The sequence below is a fragment of the Crotalus tigris genome, unplaced genomic scaffold, assembly GCF_016545835.1.
Source record: "Crotalus tigris isolate CLP2741 ecotype Arizona unplaced genomic scaffold, ASM1654583v1 scf7180000020497.760770, whole genome shotgun sequence".
NCBI classification, from domain to species: Eukaryota; Metazoa; Chordata; class Lepidosauria; order Squamata; family Viperidae; genus Crotalus; species Crotalus tigris.
Genome location: NW_024098046.1, coordinates 651,121 through 674,548, shown reverse-complemented (window position 1 = coordinate 674,548; position 23,428 = coordinate 651,121). Strand labels below are relative to the sequence as shown.

General features: G+C 46.7%; 2 protein-coding genes across 6 annotated transcripts in view; one reads left to right on the top strand and one right to left on the bottom strand.

Annotated features, from left to right (window-relative positions):
* Positions 1-17,285, top strand: part of ZSWIM7 (zinc finger SWIM-type containing 7) — a 39,663-nt gene extending 22,378 nt beyond the window's left edge. For 3 of the 5 annotated variants that reach the window (XM_039366952.1, XM_039366956.1, XM_039366955.1), the window contains 3 exons: positions 4,612-4,716; positions 7,213-7,356; positions 15,199-15,566. In XM_039366952.1, the coding sequence (XP_039222886.1) occupies positions 4,612-4,716; positions 7,213-7,320 (213 nt within the window). In that variant the 3' untranslated portion in view covers positions 7,321-7,356; positions 15,199-15,566. Of the gene's footprint in view, positions 1-4,611; positions 4,717-7,212; positions 7,357-15,198; positions 15,567-17,093 lie in introns of those variants that run through there. The other 2 variants (XM_039366953.1, XM_039366954.1) reach the window with 2 other exon arrangements.
* Positions 9,611-23,428, bottom strand: part of ADORA2B (adenosine A2b receptor) — a 36,143-nt gene continuing 22,325 nt past the window's right edge. Inside the window, exon 2 of the mRNA XM_039366951.1 lies at positions 9,611-10,609. Within this exon, the coding sequence (XP_039222885.1) occupies positions 9,910-10,609 (700 nt within the window). The 3' untranslated portion in view covers positions 9,611-9,909. The remainder of the gene's footprint in view (positions 10,610-23,428) is intronic.

Here is a 23,428-nt window from a genome sequence, read left to right as displayed (position 1 = left end):
GCCACGTTGGCTCAGCTGGAGAAACTCAAAGAACAGGGACCCCCCAAACTGGTTCTCCAGCCTCAGGGGGTGCCCTGTTCCTCTTTCGAACCCGGCACTCTCCCCCCCCCCTCCTCTTCCACGGCTCTCCGCTCTGCTTCCGTCCATTTATCTCCGTTATTCTATTTGGAATTGAGGGGTGATTTTCATCTTAATTACCCCTCGTCCTGATGACAGCCCACCCTCCGGGCAGGAATAAATGGATTAATTCTGCCAGGCTGAAAAAATGTGTTGTCGGTCACAAAGAGGAGAGGGACACAAGAGAGAGACGGGTTTGTTTCACGGTGGAGGAGATGAAAAGCAGGAAGACTGGAATTCTCCCCCTGTCTGTGCTTGAGAAGGGGAGCGATGGATTATGGGGTGCTGGGGGGGGGTCACTGGGCCATTTTTCCAGCACCGATGCCTCCCTTTTTGCAATTCTTCTGTCTCTCCAGAGCAGGGTTTTCAAGCTTCGGGACGGTACGATGAGTGGACTTCAACTCCCAGAATTCCCCAGCCAGCATGAGTGGAAGTTCATCCCTCTTAAAGCAAGCTGGCAGGGGAATTCTGGGAGTGGAAGCCCTCCCCTCTTAAAGCATGCTGGCTGGGGGATTCTGGGAGTGGTCCTCCACCCCTCTTAAAGCATACTGGCTGGGGGATTCTGGGAGTGGAAGTCCACCCCTCTTAAAGCATGCTGGCTGGGGGATTCTGGGAGTGGAGATTCACCCATGTTAAAACAGGCTGGCTGGGGGTTTCTGGGAGTGGAAGTCCACCCCTCTGAAAGCAAGCTGGTTGGAGGATTCTGGGAGTGGAAGCCCACCCCTCTTAAAACAGGCTGTCTGGGGGATTCTGGGAGTGGAGGTCCACCCCTCTTAAAGCAGGCTGGCTGGGGGATTCTGGGAGTGGAAGCCCACCCCTCTTAAAGCGTGCTGGCTGGGGGATTCTGGGAGTGGAAGTCCTCCCCTCTTAAAGCATGCTGGCTGGGGGATTCTGGGACTGGAAATCCACCCATCTCAAAGCAGGCTGGCTGGGGGATTCTGGGAGTGGAGAATCACCCATCTTAAAACAGGCTGGCTGGGGAATTCTGGGACTGGAAATCCACCCATCTCAAAGCAGGCTGGCTGGGGGATTCTGGGAGTGGAAGCCCCCCCCTTTCAAAGCAGGCTGGCTGGGGGATTCTGGGAGTGGAAGCCCCCCCCCTCTTAAAGCAGGCTGGCTGGGGAATTCTGGGAGTGGAAGCCCACCCCTCTCAAAGCAGGCTGGCTGGGGGATTCTCAGACCTGAACTCTTACCCATCATAAATTCCCCAATGTTGGGAAAGACTGCTCCAGAGATAAGAGAATAGATTTACACAATCCTAGCAAAGCTGGGGCTTTCTTCCCTGGTCATTCCAGCTTCCAAGCAATTGATGAAATAGTCTTTTTTGTGTCTTTTATCTTTGTTACTGGAAATTCCTTTCTAAAAATGAAGCCCTGGGGTCTTTGGCTGCAGAGATAGGACTCCCTCTTCCATGGGTCTGTTTTGGAGATCTTAATTCCTCCCCCCCCCCTCGCATGGGGGAGCACCACTGGATGCCTGCCCATTAGCAGGGTTTCATTTGTTTCTTGGCTTATTCATCTGTATCCCGCCTTTATTTTTTTTTGTACAAGTAACTCCAGGCAAGGAACCTATCCAACACCCCTTCCTACTCCTAGTTTCCCCACCACAACAACCCTGTGGGGTGGGTTAGGCTGACAGAGAGGGACTGGGCTAAAGTCACCCAGCTGCCTTTCACGGCTAAGGTGGGACTAGAACTCCCTGTCACCTAGTGATTGGCCCAAAGCTAGCTTTCACGACTAAGGTGGGACTAGAACTCCCTGTCGCCTGGTGATTGGGCCAAAGTCACCCAGCTGGCTTTCATGGATAAGGCGGGACTAGAACTCCCTGTCGCCTGGTGATTGGTCCAAAAGTCACCCAGCTGGCTTTCATGGCTAAAGTGGGATTAGAATTCACTGTCGCCTGGTGATTGGCCCAGAGTCACCCAGCTGGCTTTCATGGCTAAGGTGGGACTAGAATTCACTGTCGCCTGGTGATTGGCCCAAAGTCACCCAGCTGCCTTTCATGGCTAAGGTGGGACTAGAACTCCCTGTCACCTAGTGATTGGGCCAAAGTCACCCAGCTGGCTTCCATGGCTATGGTGGGACTAGAATTCCCTGTCTGGTGATTGACTCTAGAAGTCCTTGTCGCCTGGTGATTGGCCCAAAGTCACCCAGCTGGCTTTTATGGCTAAGTTGGGACTAGAACTCACTGTTGCCTGGTGATTGGTCCAAAGTCACCAAAGTCTCCCAGCTGGCTTCCATGGCTAAAGCGGGACTAGAATTCCCTGTCGCCTGGTGATTGGCCCAAAGTCACCCAGCTGGCTTTCATGGCTAAGGTGGGACTAGAACTCACCGTCTCCTGGTTTCTGGCCTAGCTCTTTAAGCACTAGATTACGCTGGCTGTTGTTTCCCCCACTGCAGCCTGAGGTTGTTTGTGTGAAAATACCTCCGGTGTGTGCCCCTGCGTCTTGCCAGCCTTTCGGCTGATGGGAATTTTAATTATTTTTCTATCACGAATCTCTTTTTTTTTTTAATCTCTCCAGCCCTCGGCTTGTAATTTTGCTCCTCTCCCTCTTCCACGCCTTCCTTTCGCGGAGGCCGGTTGGATCAACGTGAATCACGAGCCTTTGTAAATCTCCGAAAAAGGGACTAATTCAAATTGCATTTCCCACCAAATACAATATATTTCTTCAAGGATTGCCTCAATTGATTTTCAGCCCTGATCGGATCACTCCGTCAGGTTGAGTTAAGAGCGGAAAGTGGGTTTGTCCACCCTGGTTTGTTCACTCCACAGGGATCCTGGTTTCCTTTAGTTATGTTTTTCAAGGGGTAGGATACTGTCTCCCCCACGGTCCTGGGAGGATGGGAGTTGTAGTCTAACACCTTTGAAGGCCACCAATCTATCATAGGGCAGTGTCTCTCTTTTACCTGTACTCCTAGGGATGATGGGAGTTGTAGTCTTAACACCTTTGGAAGCCATCAACCCATATAAGGCAGTGTCTCTCCCTTACCTGTGCTCCTAGGGATGATGGGAGTTGTAGTCTTAACACCTTTAGAGGCCACCATTCCATATAAGGCAGTGTCTCTCGCTTACCTGTGCTCCTAGGGATGATGGGAGTTGTAGTCTTAACACCTTTAGAGGCCACCATTCCATATAAGGCAGTGTCTCTCCCTTACCTGTGCTCCTAGGGATGATGGGAGTTGTAGTCTTAACACCTTTAGAGGCCACCATTCCATATAAGGCAGTGTCTCTCGCTTACCTGTGCTCCTAGGGATGATGGGAGTTGTAGTCTTAACACCTTTAGAGGCCACCATTCCATATAAGGCAGTGTCTCTCCCTTACCTGTGCTCCTAGGGATGATGGGAGTTGTAGTCTTAACACCTTTAGAGGCCACCATTCCATATAAGGCAGTGTCTCTCCCTTACCTGTGCTCCTAGGGATGATGGGAGTTGTAGTCTTAACCCCTTTGGAGGCCACCAGTCTATCATAGGGCAGTGTCTCTCTTTTACCTGTACTCCTAGGATGATGGGAGTTGTAGTCTTAACACCTTTGGAAGCCATCAACCCATATAAGGCAGTGTCTCTCCCTTACCTGTGCTCCTAGGGATGATGGGAGTTGTAGTCTTAACACCTTTGGAGGCCACCAGCCCACCATAGGGCAGTGTCTCTCTTTTACCTGTACTCCTAGGGATGATGGGAGTTGTAATCTTAACACCTTTGGAGGCCACCAGCCCATCATAGGCTAGTGTCTCTCCCTGACCTGTGCTCCTAGGGAGGATGGGAGTTGTAGTCTTAACACCTTTGGAGGCCACCAGCCCATCATAGGCCAGTGTGTCTCCCTGACCTGTGGTCCTAGGGAGGATGGGAGTTGTAGTCTATCGTCTTTGGAGGCCACCAATCCATCATAGGGCAGTGTCTTCCCTTCCCTATGCTCCTAGGGATGATGGGAGTTGTAGTCTTAACACCTTTGGAGGCCACCAATCCATATAAGGCAATGCCTCTCCCTTACCTGTGATCCTAGGGATGATGGGAGTTGTAGTCTTACCTTTGGAGGCCACCAACCCATCATAGACCAGTGTGTCTCCCTGACCTGTGCTCCTCGGGAGGATGGGAGTTGTAGTCTTAACACCTTTGGAGGCACCCACTGATCTGGGGATGATGGGAGTTGTAGTCTAACTACTTTAGAGGCCCCCATCATCCTAGAGCAGCTCTCCCCCTCCCCCTGCTCTCCTGGGGATGATGGGAGTTGTGGTCTAACACCTTTGGAGGCCCCCATCATCCTAGAGCAGCTCTCCCCCTCCTCCTGCTCTCCTGGGGATGATGGGAGTTGTGATCTAATACCTTTGGAGGCCACCAGGTCGATGAGGAACCTAGATAAAACAACATAAGCCCCCTTTGTGCAGTTTATAAGACGAATCAGGTTCCTGCGATGAGAGGCATATTTAACTTTTTAAAAAATCATTTTAATTTTTCTCTTTTTTTTAAAAAAAAATAACCCATTCTCCCACCCTCCCAGGTGGTGGGCAGCTCCGGCAAACTCTATACTTGCTACAGCTCCTGTCACTTCTGCAGCTGCCCGGCTTTTGTGTTCTCCGTGTTGCGCAAAGGAGACAACCTCGTGGTAAGTTTAAGCAACTCGGATGACGAAAGGCCTGCAGACCAAAACATGCAAGGAACGGTTGCAGGAATTGGATAGTCTAGAGGAAAGAAGGATGAGGGGGGACAGGATAGCAGTCTTCCAATATCTCAGGGGCTGCCCCAAAGAGGGAGTCAAGCTATTCTCCAAAGCGTCTGAAGGCAGGACAAGAAGCAACCGATGGAAACCAATCAAGGAGAGAAGCAACCTGGAACTTTCCTGACAGTTAGAACAATTAACCAGTGGAAGTCCTTGCCTCCAGAAGCTGTGAATGCTCCAACACTGGAGGTTTTTAAGAAGAGATTGAACAGCCATTTGTCTGAAATGGTGTAGCGTCTCCTGCCTGAGCAGGGGGTTGGACTAGATGACCTCTACTGTCCCTTCCAGCTCTATTCCAATTGATTCAGATTGACTTCCGGTCAGTCCTTCCTACCCACTATTTCATTCCCAGCAGTCACAGCAAAACAAGGAGGACAATTGCATGGCCTCCTGAGATTGTGGGTGCTCCATCACTGGAAGTTTTTAAAAAAATCAGACCGGACCAACCCCTTGCCTGGGATGGTATAAGGCTCCTGTCTTGAGTTAGGGGTTGGACTAGAAGACCTCCAAGGTCCCATCCCGGTCTATTCTGATAGATTGAGCGGTCAGGAAGGGAAGGGCAGAGTCCAGGCTAGCCCGGGGGTGGGTGGGGTGGGGACCACGTGCTACATATTGCCCAGTGACTCACTCTCCCCATTGTCTGTCTTTCACTCAAGTTTGTGCAAGGGAGGAAACGGTTGTGTTGAAAGAAGGTGACGTGTGTGTGTCTCTGTCTGTCTGTGTGTGTGTGTGTGTGTGTGTAGGAGAGTGGGCAAAACAGGATCTGGTTACCTGCAGGAAGAGCTTCTTTGCAGCGAAAAGACCTCAGTACAGCCCCACCCCACCTTGTTACACACACACACACACACACACACACACACACACACCCCAATGAGACAGACCTACCCAATCCCAGCAACCGTTCCTTATACGTTTTAGCCTCCAGACGCCTAATCATCTTTGTTGCTCTTCTCTGCACTCGTTCTAGGGTGTCAGGATGTAGCCCCTTGCAGGAGGATTATTCTGTTAAACCAGTGGTTCTCAACCTTTTTAATGCCGCGACCCCCAACCGGTCGTAAGTCGAGGACTACTCAACCGGTCGTAAGTCGAGGAATACTCAACCGGTCGTAAGTCGAGGACTACTCAACGGGTGCAGCACTGTTTGCAGAATGGGGCTTTTGGCGGGCTCAGCAGGGCAGAGACAGCCTGGACAATTCCCATTGGCTTTTGAAAGCCAATAGAATCAGACTCTATTCAAGAGAGTCTATTCTATTGTCTTTCAAAAGCCAATAGAATAAAAGGGAGTAGCACAGCTAAGGAAAAGGGGGGGAAAATGGCGGACTGCGTTGTTTGGCGACCCCCGTGAAATGGTCGTTCGACCCCAAATGGGGTCCCGACCCACAGTTGAAGAACCACTGTGTTAAACGGTATAGTTTTTGCTGCTGGAGCAGGGGGGTTAGACTAGAAGATCTCTAAGGTCCCTTCCAACACCATTATTCCACTCACTAAATTTTATTTAATTTTTTGTTTTTTTTGTTTTTAATTGAAATTCAGTTTAAACTATTCAAAATTTTATTTAAATCCATTTTACTTGACGCGGGTCCTTTGGTTGGGCTGGAACAATCAACCAGTGGAACGGTAGTTGCCTCCAGAAGGGGTGAATGCTCCAACGCTGGAAGTTTTTAAGAAGAGACTGGACAGCCATTTGTCCGAAATGGTGCAGGGTTTCCTGCCTGAGCAGGGGGTTGGACTAGATGACCTCCAAGGTCCCTTCCAGCTGTATTCTGATATAGATAGATAGGTAGATAGGTAGATAGGTAGGCAGGCAGGTAGGTGGATGGGTAGGTGGGTGGGTGGGTGGGTAGAGATAGGTAGGTAGGTAGGTGGGTGGGTAGATATAAGAGATAATAGGTAGGTGGGTAGGTAGGTAGGTAGATAGATAGATAGATAGATAGATAGATAGATAGATAGATAGATAGATAGATAGATAGATGATGGATGGAAGAAAAGAAAGATGATAGAAGATAGAAGGAAAGGAAAGAAAAGGAAAGGAAGATTAGATAGATAGATAGATAGATAGATAGATAGATAGATAGATAGATAGATAGATAGATAGATAGATAAGGATGGATGGATGATAGATAGATAGGTAGATTGAAATGATCCCGGGTCTCCTGCCTGAGCCTGGGGTTGGACTAGAAGACCTCCAAGGTCCCTTCCAGCTCTATTCTAGATTGATCAAGTTGCTTTTCTGCTGAAATTACGGTAGCTGGAAACCGGCAACCTTCATTGTTTTCTCTTGTGCCAATCGGGCAGACATTTCCACACCCCCGGCCCGCCGCTAATGTGATTGCCTCTCTTGTGTTGTTTTTTGTTTGTTTGTTTGTTTGTTTGTTTTGGTAGTGTAAGCACATCCTGGCCGTCTATCTCAGCCGAGCCATTGGGGCGTGTCAGGAGCAAAGCATCTCCAACCAGCAAATGACAGCCTTACTACTTCCCGGAGAAAAATGAGGACAGAAGGAGGTTGAGAAACAGAAGGAGAAAAATGTGAGCAGTAACTACAGGGAGCTGGTGGCTCCTGGGCTGGGTGTACATTTTTCTGCTCTCCCCCCCCCCCAGGGTCCTGCTCCTGTTTCCTGTGCAGAAATGGCCGATCGCCCTGGATCCCTTGGGTATTCCAATTTTGTGCAATTTTATGCAACTCGGCCCAAACGCAGGAAACAATTAACCCTAAAAGTGGACTGCAACAAAAAAAAGTTTTAAACATCTGTCCGCAAGCATAAAAACGACGCCGGTAAATTGGGAAACCAACTTTGACTTTGGCAAGTGTTTTATTAAAAAAAAAAGGAAGGAAGGAAGGAAGGAAGGAAGGAAGAAAGAAAGAAAGAAAGAAAGAAAGAAAGAAAGAAAGAAAGAAAGAAAGAAAGAAAGAAAGAAAGAAAGAAAGAGAAAGAAAGAAAGAAAAGCGATTGTTTAAATCTGGCTTCTCCCTTTGCCAATTTAAACCAATAATTTAGTTCAGAGGTAAACAAGAAAAGGTCCCCTTTCAAACACTCTCCATTGCACTCAACAATATTTTAATTAACAAAAAAAAAAAAAAAAACAGCACATCAGTTATACCATAACTGGCCTACTTAAAAAGGATTTCCCATAGGAGAATACCAGCAGCATCAAACAATTGATGACAAACTTAAATTAATCTTAAAAAAAAAAAAGAGCCGAGCGTGTAAAGTAACAGCTTCATACAAAACATCAAATTATCGCATGGATTAAATTTCTACGCCACTGTCCCCCTTGGTTTTCTTTTTGGAGCAAGGCAGGGCCACAAGACATTTAACAGATGACACCCTCTCACTCACATAGGCAGACAAACCCACAAAGAGCAGCACGGTTTTGAAAACCTGCCCTTCTGATGGAGACAAAGATTAATAGTAATTAAATGTCAATTAACTCTCACCTTCCTAGAAGGGCTCAGGCAGCAGGAGAAGCCCTTAATTGTACACCAGTATTTCCCAATCTCAGCAACGTGAAACTGTGTGGACTTCCACTCCCAGAATTCCCCAGCCAGCCTGCTTTAAGAGGGGTGGGCTTCCACTCCCAGAATCCCCCAGCCAGCAATGCTTTAAGATCAGTGGACTTCAACTCCCAGAATCCCCCAGCCAGCCTGCTTTAAGGGAGGGGGCTTCCACTCCCAGAATCCCCCAGCCAGCCTGCTTTAAGAGGGGTGGACTTCAACTCCCAGAATCCCTCAGCCAGCAATGCTTTAAGAGGGGTGGACTTCTACTCCCAGAATCCCCCAGCCAGCAATGCTTTAAGATCAGTGGATTTCCACTCCCAGAATCCCCCAGTCAACCTGCTTTAAGATGGGAGGATTTCAACTCCCAGAATCCCCCAGCCAGCAATGCTTTAAGATCAGTGGACTTCCACTCCCAGAATCCCCCAGTCAACCTGCTTTAAGATGGGAGGATTTCAACTCCCAGGATCCCCCAGCCAGCAATGCTTTAAGATCAGTGGACTTCCACTCCCAGAATCCCCCAGTCAACCTGCTTTAAGATGGGAGGATTTCAACTCCCAGAATTACCCAGCCAGCCTGCTTTAAGAGAGGTGGACTTCCATTCCCAGAATGCCCCAGCCAGCATGGATTGAAGTCCACCCATCTTAAAGCACAGGGAATTTTGGGAGCTGAAGTCCACACAGCTCCTCTTTGCTGAGGTTGAGGAACACTATTGTACGCAAAACAAAACCACACATTTGCAAAGCTCTTCTTGTTCACACACTCCTGCACATCGCCGGAGGTCGCACGGACAGTCCTTCAAAACTGCCACAACCTCAGCAAGCTTCCTTAAGACCCAGTTCTGGAGTTCACAACGGGTTGTCCGTTGGCCCGCCTTTACGGCCAGCTGCAGCGTCTCACCGCCACAGGGCTGGTTTTACGACGTTCCTGCCTAAACCCCAAAAAATGACTTCCAGTTTTCAGCAAAACCAGCCCTTATCGAACAATTGCTTTGCTTAACGATTACTGCAAAAAAAAAAAAAAAAAAAAAGGCCGTAGAACAGTGGTTCTCAACCTTTTTAATGCCGCCACCCCCAACCGGTCGTAAGTCGAGGACTACTCAACCGGTCGTAAGTCGAGGACTACTCCACTGGTGCAGCACCGTTTGCAGAATGGGACTTTTGGCGGGCTCAGCAGGGCAGAGACAGCCTGGACCATTCCTATTGGCTTTTGAAAGCCAATAGAATTAGACTCTATTCAAGAGAGTCTATTCTATTGGCTTTCAAAAGCCAATAGAATAAAAGGGAGTAGCACAGCTAAGGAAAAGAGGGGGGAAAAATGGCGGACTGCGTTGTTTGGCGACCCCCGTGAAATGGTCGTTCGACCCCAAATGGGGTCCCGACCCACAGGTTGAGAACCACTGCTGTAAAAGCAGGCCAATCGGCTGGGTGACCCACTTTGCAACCGTTACGACAAACAACCGTGACAGGCTCTAATACAGTCGTTAAGTCGAGGATCACCAGAATGTAAATCTCCTGGCACCTCTTTCCCACTTAACGGCGCTGTCCTGCCACCAACAGGGGACAGACCAAAAGTCTGACTGGCCATCAAACGTAAGTTGGAGAAGTGCTCACGTTATTCACCTCCAGGTGACGGCTACTGCCGCCGATGCTCCCTTTGGGGCACTTGGGAAAGTCCTCGTTCTTGCAGAGGACGTAGCGGGTGAGGATCTTCCGGAAGGTGTACCGGAAGTCCCGGATGCGGTAGGCGTAAATGATGGGGTTGACCACCGAGTTGGTGTGGGAGAGAACGATGGTCAAGTGCATGCTCCATTCCGGCTTGTTGTCCTTGAAGGCGGGGTAGAAGAGGGTCAGGCAGTTGAGGATGTGGAGGGGCAGCCAGCAGAGGGCAAACAGGCCCACGATGATGGCTAGCGACTTGGCGGCGCTGACCTCCTTCTGCAGCGTCATCCGGCAGTTGCCCACCAGCTCGATCTGCCGCAGCTGTTTGCAGGCGACGGTGAAGATCTTGACGTAGATGCAGAGCATGATGAACAGCGGGAGCAGGACGCAGCCGAAGAAGTTGAAGTAGACCATGTAACTCATGGGCACCACGTTCTCGAAGAGGCAGGTCACCAGGCAGCTGTTCTGTCTCCCCCCGTCGGGGGGCGACATCTTGTTAGTGCAGTTCTTACTCGCCTCCATGTTGTTCCAACCCATCAGCGGCGTCAGGCCGATGACAAACGAGAGGATCCAGAGGACGGCGATAAGTCCGCGGGCTCGCTTCCCCGTCACCATGCTCTTGTATCTGCAGGGGGAAAAAAGGGGGGGACAAAAATGATGGGATCACAAAAGGGGGACCAAGTTCACTTTTGTCCCTCGGGGTAGTGTTGATGAGTGGCTACAGGGGAAGGTACGAGAACGTGCCACTTTGGAAGCACGATTAAATGTGAGTAAGCCGTGTGCTGCAGCAGCCAAAAAGGCTAACACAATCCTAGGCTGCATTAACAGAGGGATGGAATCAAGATCACGGGAAGAGTTAATATCACTTTACAAGGCCTTGGTAAGGCCACACTTGGAATCCTGCACCCAGTTTTGGTCACCACGATGTAAAAAAAAAAAAAATGTTGAGACTCTAGAAAGAGTGCAGAGAAGAGCAACAAAGGTGATTAGGAGACTGTAGACTAAAACATATAAGGAACATTTGCTGGAATTGGGTAAGTCTAGTTTAACGAAGAGAAGGATGAGGGGGGACATGATAGCAGTCTTCCAATATCTCAGGGGCTGCCCCAAAGAAGAGGGAGTCAAGCTGTTCTCCAAAGCACCAGAGGGCAGGACAAGAAGCGACGGACAGAAACTAACCAAAGAGAGAAGCAACCTAGAACTAAGGAGAAACTTCCTGACAGTGAGGACAATTAACCAGTGGAACAACCTGCCTCCAGAAGCGGTGAATTTATTTATTTATTATTTATTTAATTTTACTTATATGCCACCCAATCCCAAAGGACTCAGGGCGATGTACAAAATTAAAATGTTCCAACACTGGAAAGTTTTGAAGAAGAGACTGGACAGCCATTTGTCTGAAACGATATGGAGTTTCCTGCCTAAGCAGAGGGTTGGACTAGATGACCTCCAAGGTCCCTTCCAACTTTATTATTATTAACCGTCATAAATACGAGTCGGTGGCCAAGGGCCTGAATTTTGATCTCGCAGCCGTCGAGATGCCGCTGTGGTCGTTGGGAAACGGAAAAGAGTGGCCAGTCCCTTTTTTCCAGGGCCGGTGTAACTTCAGACGGTCACTAAATGGGACCGTTATAAGTCAAGGACTTCCTTATTCCTCTTTTTCTCGTGGGGGGCCACAAAAGCGGGAGTTCAAGCCGCAGGAGATGCTTGGATGCCGGACAAGAACAATGAAGGGATGTAAGAAATCGGCAGGACACGGAAGAGCCCCAGCAGGACGTCCGGACTTGAACACAGCGCTGCTTCCCCTCCCAAAAATTCCACAAATTCCAAAAGGTGGGAGAGCAAGAATGGGATGCCGAATCTCTGCTCCGTGATGGTGAGGTTGTTGCTATCCCGTTTCTATCTTCAAGAGCTGCAAGTCGGTGTCAGCAACTCCTCACTCACAACATCCCTGTGAGGTAGGCAGGCTAAGAGAGAGAGAGAGAGGGAGGGCTGGGTCCAGAATTGTTTAACGAATGACCAAAACAAGTTTGGAATCCGAACCCACGTCATAAGATGTTTCAGATTTTAGCTGCTTGAGTGCAGGCAGTCCTTCGACTTACAATATTTCATTTAATTTTTTTGTTGTTTTTTTTAAATTGGTTTAAAAAAATAAAATAGAAAAGAAAACAGTAGGGAAACAAGGGCGGGAGAAGGCAAATGGAAAAAAAAGAAAGATTTCTGAGTCTTTTCGGTGCAGGAGAATAAGATAATAATAATAATAAAGTTGGAAGAGACCTTGAAGGTCATCTAGTCCAACCCCCTGCTCAAGCAGGAAACCCTATCCCATTTCAGACAAATCGCTGTCCAGTCTCTTCTTGAAAACTTCCAGTGTTGGACCATTCACTGCTTCTGGAGGCAGGTTGTTCCACTGGTTAATTGTTCTAACTGTCGGGAAATTTCTCATTAGTTCCAGGTTGCTTCTCTCCTTGATTAGTTTCCATCCATTGTTTCTTGTCCTGCCTTCAGGCACTTTGGAGAACAGCTTGACTCCCTCTTCTTTGGGGTAGCCCCTGAGATACTGGAATACTGCTATCATGTCCCCCCTTGTCCTTCCCTTCGTTAAACTAGACATACCCAATTCTAGCAACCGTTCCTTATATGCTTTAGCCTCCAGCCCCCTAATCATCTTTGTTGCTCTTCTCTGCACTCTTTCTAGAGTCTCAACATCTTTTTTACATCATGGCGACCAAAACTGGATGCCGTATTCCAAGTGTGGCCTTACCAAGGCCTTGTAAAGTGGTACTAATACTTCACGTGATCTTGATTCTGTCCCTCTGTTAATGCAGCCCAGCACTGTGTTGGCCTTTTTGGGCGGCTGCAGCACATGGCTGGCTCCTATTTAAGGGATCGTCCTCCCCTCTTAAAGCATGCTGTCTGGGGGATTCTGGGAATGGAAGTCCACCCCTCTTAAAGCAGGCTGGCTGGGGGATTCTGGGAGTGGAAGTCCACCCCTCTTGAAGCAGGTTGGCTGGGGAATTCTGGGAGTGGAAGTCCCCCAATCTTAAAGCGTGCTGGCTGGGGAATTCTGGGAGTTGACATCATCAGTTTAAAATTGCTACGGTCGAGTAACTCTGGATGCACACAGATGCAAAACAGCATCTCTCAAGTGAATGCAACCCGAAATAGATTGATTTTTGAGGTGGAGTCTTCAGAATTTATCGGTGGAGAGCTTTGTACATTTCCATGACGTCACGACTGTTCGTGCAACTTTCTTTCTTTCTTTCTTTCTTTCTTTCTTTCTTTCTTTCTTTCTTTCTTTCCTTCCTTCCTTCCTTCCTTCCTTCCTTCCTTCCTTCCTTCCTTTCTTTTTTTAAATAAAAATCTGTTGTTTCAACTATGAATGGAGCCCTGCCAACAAAACATCATTAGAGAGAAAAACAACTTGGAAGAAACACACATTTTATAAAGGCCATTTGCCGCGCCCTGAAGATGCCTGGAAAAGGCTGCCGGATTGACAGCACGAGGAAGAAAGAGGGAGAAGAAATACAAGGGTCACCTCAGAAAACTGGTTAATGGCCCAGCTGTTCCGGGCCTTCCCCCATTTGGCTAAATGGCACTTAAACTGGGTTAGGGTGGGGTCGTTAGCAGCAGAGAGAAAAAAACAATTTCTGAATTACAAACATTTTTACTGGAGGTTGGGGGGGAAAAGATGCTTTTTTTTTTTTTCACAGCATCTCCGCTGAGCTTGCCAGCCCTATTCAAGGACCGCGGCGTGCTTCCTTTGCACCCCAAATTTCCATGGGAACAACCCCACCATTCCCACAAAGTTGCAAGCAGCCAAACTTGGACCCAGCTTGAAAAGAAAGATTTTAAAAATCCGGTTTTCTCTCGTCTCTCCTTCCAATGCGTTCCACTTTTTATCCAAATTGAGGACAGGCTCCTTGTTCGCTTGCAAATGGGGGTGCAAAGGGGTGTCTCCCAGCTCGCATTAAGCTCTCCCCCCCCCAAGAATTTAAACCTTTCAAAGGCCCACCACGGGCTTTGCATCACCCAAGCAACCCTGGAAGTGTAAGGTCAGTTTTGCAGCCAAGCTGAAAGAATTGCTCTCTTTTAGAATAATATTTTCCAAGTTTATGACTGACCGAGTAGGAAAAATATGCATTAAAGAGGGGTATTCTTGCTTTTTTTTTTCCAGGTTTGTTTTTGGGGCAATTGGAGAAAAAAAAAAAAAGACAGGCTTTATATTAAATAGATCTCCTCCCCGTCTCTTCCCTCCCTGATACAGCTGACAAAGTGAGAAAGAGCCTGTGGCCTAGAGGTTAATACAGCTGCCTAACATGCACATAGCCCAGGTTCGAATCTCAGAAGGGTATGTCTGGCTGAAGAGAGTTAAGAAGCTCGAAATAGCTATTCCAGTTCTCCCTTTATTCTTTGTTGGCAATCTAAAATGGCAATCTATATATATGTTTTCTGAGGTTTTCGCGGGTGTTTGTATGTAGGTCTTTGGTTATTTGGGTTTTCTCCCGCATAAAATTGGAAGTGTCTTGGCGACGTTTCGACGAAGTCCCATTCGTCATCTTCAGGCTGGTGTTTTCAGCTTCGTGCTTCGAAGAAGCATTGCTCCTCGAAGCACGAAGTTGAAAACACCAGCCTGAAGATGATAAATGGGACTTCGTCGGGAGAAAACCCAAATAACCAAAGACCCACATATATGTGTGTGTGTGTGTGTGTATGTGATTGTTGGAAATACACTTCTGCAATTCTGGAGCAGTGCAGATCCATTTGCTGTAACTTCTTAAACGTTCCATAAATCGAACTGGGGGGAAAAAATTGGCTTTTCTAAGTTTCTTTCAGTAATGGGGGTTTTCATGCATTTCTTTTGTTGTGAAGTTGCCAAGTTGGGATTGGTCACACTACAGAAAGTCCTCAGTTTACAAGCACAACTGGGACCACAATTTCTATTGCTAAGTGGTGCCTTTAAGCAGGGGGTTGGACTAGATGACCTCCAAAGTCCCTTCCAACTTTATTAATATTATTATTATTATTAAGTCAGCCACGCCCATTTTTATGACTTTTTTGGCCACCACTGTCCAGCGAATCAACGCAGTTATTAAGGGAATCGGTTATTAAAAGGGTTAGGCCCACTTTTACAACCTTAAACAAATTGTTGCGGTCACTAAGCAAATCATCTGGTCATTAAATGAATCCAGCTTCTCTATCTTTGCTTTTCAGAAGCTGGCTGACAAGATCACACATGGCAATTGCGTGACACACATACACACACACCTGGGATGCGGCAACTGTCGTAATTACATGCCAGTTGCCGAGTGCCTGGATTTTGATCATGTGACCGTGGGGACGCTGCGACTGCCATAAGTGTGAGGACTGATCCTAAGTCGCTGTTTTCAGCGCCGTTGCAATCTTGAAACAGCCACGAAACAAATGGTTGTAAATCAAGGACTTTTTGCACATGTGCTATCATTTGTCCTGCTGTTTCGCAGACTTTCAATCCCAGAAAGAAAAAAAAGAACTAATGTATTACTCTTGAACTGGCTTTAGCAGGTGGAAAAATGCACAAAATAAAACATCTGAATAAATCATTTTAGAATCTGTTGTCTCTTTAATATATAACCGCAACGCCTCTTTTCTTTTGTTGCGCTGATGCGTGATAAAAATTTCCCAATTTTGGGGTATTCCAACAGCTTATAATATTAGGTTTTTTTTATGTGTGTCTCTTGCAAACAAATTATATCTGTATTTCATTTCTGTAGTTTCCTAAATGTTTTGCTTCTTTTGATGGGGAGTTTAGTCTGTTTATATTCATTGAAAAAAAATTCTATTTCCTTTCTCTATTTCAGTTATTTATATTCAGGTCTAGTAGATCGTGTGATTCTCTGTTCTCTGGCCATTCCTTCACTCTCTTGCTCAGATTTCTCTTTCTGTGCTAAGTGTGTAGGTGTTTCTTCAGCTGCCTCTTCCGTTTGCTTTTGTTTTTTCCTCTTGTCGTTGTGGCACTCCTTCATCTAGAAATGCTCTATTAATAATAATGATGATGATAAAGTTGGAAGGGACCTTGGAGGTCATCTAGTCCAACCCCCTGCTCAGGTAGGAAACCCTATACCATTTCGGACAAATGGCTGTCCAGTCTCTTCTTAAAAACTTCCAGGGTTATTCATCTCTTCTGGAGGCAGGTTGTTCCACTGGTTAATTTCTGCTTTCCAGATTGAATCCAATCAGTATCTCGTGTTATTCCAGTTGGTTAAAATCCCTTCTGGCATTAACCATCTAAAGTTTATGCCTTTTGCAATCAGCTTTGTAAAAATAAAACATCACCTACATCAGCCGTAAAGTTTCAAAATCTTGAAAAAGTCCTCCTGGTAAACACAATAGGTATAGTATAGGGGGGGGGTACCTTGCTCAATAATAGTAACTGTGAGAGGGACCTCGGAGTCCTAGTGGACAATCCCTTAAATAGGAGCCAGCTGTGTGCTGCAGTTGCCAAAAAGACCAACACAGTGCTGGGCTGCATTAACCGAGGGATGGAATCAAGTGAAGTGTTAATACCACTTTACAAGGCCTTGGTAAGGCCACACCTGGAATATGGCATCCAGTTTTGGTCACCACGATGTAAAAAAGATGTTGAGACTCTAGAAAGAGTGCAGAGAAGAGCAACAGAGATGATTAGGGGACTGGAGGCTAAAACATACAAAGAACGATTGCTGGAATTGGGTATGTCTAGTTTAATGAAGAGAAGGACGAGGGGGGACAGGATAGCAGTCTTCCAGTATCTCAGGGGCTGCCCCAAAGAAGAGGGAGTCAAGCTATTCTCCAAAGCACCAGAAGGCAGGCCAAGAAGCAACGGAGGGAAACTAATCCAGGAGAGAAGCAACCTGGAACTGAGAAGAAACTTCCTGACAGTGAGAACAATTAACCAGTGGAACTCCTTGCCTCCAGAATTTGTGAATGCTCCAACACTGGAAGTTTTTAAGAAGAGACCGGACAGCCATTTGTTGTCTGTAATGGTATAGGGTTTCCTGCCTGAGCAGGGGGTTGGACTAGATGACCTCCAAGGTCCCTTCCACTTCCAGCGATGGAGTGCCCACAATTATTATTATTATTTATTACAGAAAATTTTCAACCTTCCTGAGCAAGAGGCGGAAAAACAGAAGCCACATTTCCAGGAGAAGCACGCCGCTGGCGAAACGCAACAGAAATTGTCAATTTTCCTGGCCAAGAGGCAGAAACCCAAAAAAAGGAGACTTTTTGTGGCTCAGGGTTGAAATGAGGAGTCCTTGCTGCCGTGTGAAGCTTGGTTGTTTTCTAGCAGACCTTTCATAACCCAACTAGGTAACATCATCCGTGCTAGGATGAGCACGGATGATGTTACCTAGTTTGGGTAATGAAACGTCTACAAGAAAATAACCAAGTTCAGAGGGCACCAAGGACAACCTCAAGAAGCAGAAAAACAGAAGCCACATTTCCAGGGAAATAACTTGCTGGTGAAATGCAACAGAGACCGGACAGCCGTTTGTCTGAAATGGTATAAGGTTTCCTGCCTGAGCAGGGGGTTGGACTAGATGACCTCCAATGTCCCTTCCAACTTTGTCGTTGTTTTGTTGTTGTTATTATTATTCAACTCAAACCTTCCTGAGTACGAGGCAGAAAAACAGAAGCCACATTTCCAGGAGAAGCAAGCTGCTGGATAAAAGCAACCAAAATTTTCAATTTTCCTAAGCAAGAGGCAGAAAAACAGAAGCCACGCTTGCTGGAAAAACAAGTTTCTGGGACAGGGTTAGAGAGATGTGGGCATCTGTAACCGGTTCCTTTGGAGCAGTGTTTCTCAACCTTGACAATTTTAAGCCATGTGGACTTCAACTCCCAGAATTCCACAGCCAGCATTGCTGGCTGTGGAATTCTGGGAGTTGAAGTCCACATGCCTTAAAATTGTCAAGGTTGAGAAACACTGCTTTGGAGGGAACAGCACACGGGATCGGATTGGTTTACAAGGAAATAATCCGACTCGTGCAAAGGATACTCTGGGGCAAAGCCCAGAGAGGAAATGACAAAACACACATGTGGGAACACTGCAAATTCCCAGGTTCTCAGGGGCTGGGTGGGGAGGGAGACAAGGACAACACACAAGCCCCTTTTCTTAGTTTTGCATCTGTTTTCCTGCAGTTCTTACAGCTGGGCAGAACACAAACACAATCCATTCCCAACCCAACTCTTCCCAGGCACTTTACTCTGCACAGGTTTAAATTATTAACATCCTTCCTTTATCTCGTTTGTCTTGGCATCAATTAATTGATCAATTATTGATCCTGTCATCGACGCAGGCAGGCAAACACACAACGTTGGCTGTGGGCAGACCTGGCTGCTGAATGATGCATGTGTGAAGGAGGCCTCTTGTTTTACAAGGTTTCCTTCAGCCCTAATCCGGAGGGTGGAGCTGGACTGGAACACGAGTCCCGACTTTTCAGATAGCTGGTGAAGGAAAAACATTCCTTGTTCTCCTTACACAGCTATGGTTGTGAGGGAGGCTTCAGGGTTGTGTGCATCTCATGAGAATAATAATGAGAATAATAATGTTAGCTTCCTTAGATATCCAATTATTATAGCATCTCTCCCAGTGCTTCTCAACCTTGGTGATTTGAAGATGGATGGACTTCAATTCCCAGAATTCCTCAGCCAGGATAGATAGATAGATAGATAGATAGATAGATAGATAGATAGATAGATAGATAGATAGATAGATAGATAGAGGGTGGATGGATGGATGGATGGATGGATGGATGGGAGATAGATAGATAGATAGATAGATAGATAGATAGATAGATAGATAGATAGATAGATAATGGGTGGATGGATGGATGGGAGATAGAAAGATGATAGATAGACGATAGATAGATAGATAGATAGATAGATAGATAGATAGATAGATAGATAGATAGATAGATAGAGGGTGGATGGATGGATGGATGGATGGGAGATAGATAGATAGATAGATAGATAGATAGATAGATAGATAGATAATGGGTGGATGGATGGGAGATAGAAAGATGATAGATAGACGATAGATAGATAGATAGATAGATAGATAGATAGATAGATAGATAGATAGATAGATAGATAGATAGATAGATAGATAGAGATAGATAAGGGGTGGATGGATGGGAGATAGATAAATAGATAATGGGTGGATGGATGATAGATAGATAGATAGATAGATAGATAGATAGATAGATAGATAGATAGATAGATAGATAATGGGTGGATGGATGGGAGATAGATAAATAGATAATGGGTGGATGGATGATAGATAGACAGATAGATAGATAGATAGATAGATAGATAGATAGATAGATAGATAGATAGATAGATAGATAGATAATGGGTGGATGGATGGGAGATAGATAGATAAATAGATAGATAATGGGTGGATGGATGATAGATAGATAGATAGATAGATAGATAGATAGATAGATAGATAGATAGATAGATAGATAGATAGATAGATAGATAGATAATGGATGGATGGGAGATAGATGATGGATGGATGGGGTGGATGGATGATCTCTAGATAAACATATATAAATATACAGGGCTTTTTTTTGTCATAGAACGCAACGGAGCAGAGTTCCGGCACCTTTGTTCGACGGATTTTCCAGAGTTGCGTTCTTTTCCTACTGTTTCCCTTCCTATCCTTGTTTGTTTTTGAAAATGCCCTGCTGGTGGTACGGTGCAAGCGGGATCCCCTCTGGCGCTGTCCACCTCCTCCAGGAAAAGCCATGAGGCACTGGAGCACCACAGCCAGAGCGTGTGGCTTGATCGGCTGGGTTGGACCACGCGGTGTGGAAACCGACGGTGGCGGTGGGAGACGCATCAACATGGAGACCTTCTTTGCCTTCCCTTACAGAAGGTGGGGTGTGTGTGTGAGGTTAAAAAGAGGCGAAGTGAGAGGAAAGAAAGGCAGCTGCCGTGGAAGCCCTCAGGGAAGGGCCTTTTCTGTGGTGGCTCCAACCTGGTGGAATCAACTTCCCCCCCCGGAGGTTCGAACTACTCCCACCCTGCCGGCCTTTGAGAAAGCCGTTAAAACTCTCCTGTTCCGGCAGGCCTGGGGCTGATGTCCCCGGGGGGGGGGGCGGGATATGATCGGACTCGCGATATGATTGTATTATTTTATTGTTTTATTGTTAGATGATTGTTTTAATTTTGTACGCCGCCCTGAGTCCTTTGGGATTGGGCGGCATATAAATAAAATTAAATAAATAAATAAGCTCGCCCGACAGCGAAACTTTGCGTTTCGGTTCCTTGGGTAGTTCGAAGGCTGGGATGTCCACGAAAATCTCTTTTTAGTCTTTTATACTTTATATTCCAACTGTGGAGGGGAAGAATAAGAATAAAGCCAGTGTCTTTGTGATTTGGAGGTATTATTACTAATAATAATATATATTAATTATGTATTGGTCAGATGTAAAGGTGGTTGAGTGGTTCTCAACCTTTTTAATGCTGCGACCCCCAACCGGTCATAAGTCAAGGACTACTCAGCCGGTCGTAAGTCGAGGACTACTCAACTGGTGCAGCACCATTTGCAGAATGGGACTTTTGGCGGGCTCAGCAGGGCAGAGACAGCCTGGACAATTCCTATGGGCTTTTGAAAGCCTATAGAATTAGACTCTATTCAAGAGAGTCTATTCTATTGGCTTTCAAAAGCCAATAGAATAAAAGGGAGTAGCACAGCTAAGGAAAAGGGGGAAAAAATGGTGGACTGCGTTGTTTGGCGACCCCCGTGAAATGGTCGTTCGACCCCAAATGGGGTCCCGACCCACAGGTGGAGAACCACTGCGTTACAATATGAGGTTTAATCCGATCTATTTATTAAACTGGGTTTAACTGAAAGGTAAATTAAAAGGAATCTGTTCACCGACACAATTTCAACTTCAATTTGCTTCAAGTCCATATCCATATTAAACTCCAAAGGGTGATTTACAAGCAGCCAAATTTTGTTTTATTAGGCCAATTTCATCCCACACAGAAAGCTGACTTTTCCACTCATTAAACTAAATGGGTATGCCAGTGATAAATCTCGCAAAAGATTAATAAAATGCCTTCTTGTAATTTTATTAGCGTTGTACATCGGGGATGGCCTCTGTAGATGCCATACGCTAAATAAATAAAATAAATAAGCCACCGGATGGGGCCCGTGAGGTCCTCAAGTCCAACCCCCTCCTCCTGGCTGGTCGTCTGCAGATCTTCCTCGCCGCAAAGGGTGGGAATTAAAAACCTCCAGAGCATTTGCCCTATCTGGTATTCCCACGAATTGATTTCGACCCCGCTCTTAGCCAGGTCAAGTGCAGGCTTAGCTTATCTCAAGCTTGCTTATTTTTTGAGTTTCAAGCATGGGGGGGGGAGTCACACAAGCCACAGCTGCAGAGCCTGGGTGAGCAATGGGTTTGGTGTGTCAGTGGCTTATCGCACAGTGTGGTTATCGGCTCTGAAACCAAAGAACAGATTAATCAGACGAAAGGAAGAAGGTGACCAAAAAAAAAAAAAAATTCTTAAATGCCACAGCAGATGTTGAACAGGGGCACACTTTGCCAGTTTGGGGAACATCTCTAGACAGTGTCACTTTTTTATTATTTATTTAATGTTGGGAGCTGCCTGTCCTTACCAGAGGTGGACAAGCACACACATTTAATAAATACAAAAATAAAAGGAGTTTGCTGTTTTCTTGCGGTCTTGGCTTAATAAAATGTTAAAGGAATGAAGCAGTGAATGCTCCAACACTGGAAGTTTTTAAGAAGAGACTGGACAGCCCTTTGTCTGAAATGGTATAGGGTTTCCTGCCTGAGCAGGGGGTTGGACTAGATGACCTCCAAGGTCCCTTCCAACGTTATTAGTATTAGTATTATTATCCAACTCTGAAGCAGTGTCTCCCAACTTTGGAAGCATTAAGAGGGGTGGGCTTCCACTCCCAGAATCCCCTAGCCATCATGCTTTAAGAGGGGTGGGCTTCCACTCCCAGAATCCCCCAGCCAGCCTGCTTTAAGAGGGGTGGACTTCCGCTCCCAGAATCCCCTAGCCATCATGCTTTAAGAGGGGTGGGCTTCCACTCCCAGAATCCCCCAGCCAGCCTGCTTTAAGAGGGGTGGACTTCCGCTCCCAGAATCCCCTAGCCATCATGCTTTAAGAGAGGTGGGCTTCCACTCCCAGAATTCCCCAGCCAGCCTGCTTTAAGAGGGGGGGGGACTTCCACTCCCAGAATCCCCCAGCCAGCCTGCTTTAAGAGGGCTGGACTTCCACTCCCAGAATCCTCCAGCCAGCCTGCTTTAAGATGGGTGCCACTCCCAGAATCCCCCAGTCAGGATGCTTTAAGAGGGGTGGACTTCCACTCCCAGAATCCCCCAGTTAGGATGCTTTAAGAGGGGTGGATTTCAACTCCCAGAATCCCCCAGCCAGCATGCTTTAAGAGGGGTGGGCTTCCACTCCCAGAATTCCCCCAGCCAGCCATGCTTTAAGAAGGATGGGCTTCCACTCCCAGAATCCCCCAGCCAGCCTGCTTTAAAATGAGGAGCAGCTCCCAGAATTCCCAGCTAGCATGTTTTAAATGGGTCGACTTCAACTCCCAGCATTCCCCAGTCAGCCATGCTGGCTAGGGAATGCTGGGAGTTGAAGTCCACCCATCTTAAAGCAGCCAAGGTGGAGAACCAGTCCTCTCTAGTAATACTAACTCAAAGGATTCACCTCCGCTTCCCTTTTCACTTTTAGCTCACTCTTATCCCAGTTATAAATCTGTTTAATTGCATCGTTACTGTCAAACCAGGCTCATTTTGGTCTTTAAATTTCCTTCCTAGAAGGAAAAAAAAAGCAAGGGGGGGGGGGGAATGGATCCCTGTGACTGGCGCTAGCAAACTTCCCAGGCCCATTTCCGTGCCTTTCGCTTGGCATCTGGAGATCCACGCTCCCCATCAGAAAAAGCGTCTGCTAATTTGTCTTCCCCTCCCTGCCTTCTCCTCTCCCATCAAAGCTGCTGGCTGAACCCGTCCGACCGCTGAGCTGCACCCCAAATTAGTCCTGGCCCAGTTGCAGAATCCGCTGTGGAATTCAGCATCCTCTCGAGTTTCGGATTTCTCGCCCTGCCGTTTCTATCCTTCAACCCTGGGGAGGCACTCATTATAAATTCACACTTTCCCGACTTTTGCTACGTGATGGGTGGGAAAGAAAGAAAGAAAGGAAGGAAGGAAGGAAGGAAGGAAGGAAGGAAGGAAGGAAGGAAGGAAGGAAGGAAAAAGAAAAGAGGGAAGGAAGGAAAGAAAAGAAAGAGAAAGAATGAAAAGAAAGAGAAAGAAAGAAAGAAAGAAAGAAGAGAGAGAAAGAAAGAAGGAAGGGAGGAAGGAAGGAAGGAAGGAAGGAAGGAAAAAAGAAAAAAGAAAAGAGGGAAGGAAGGAAGGAAAGAAAAGAA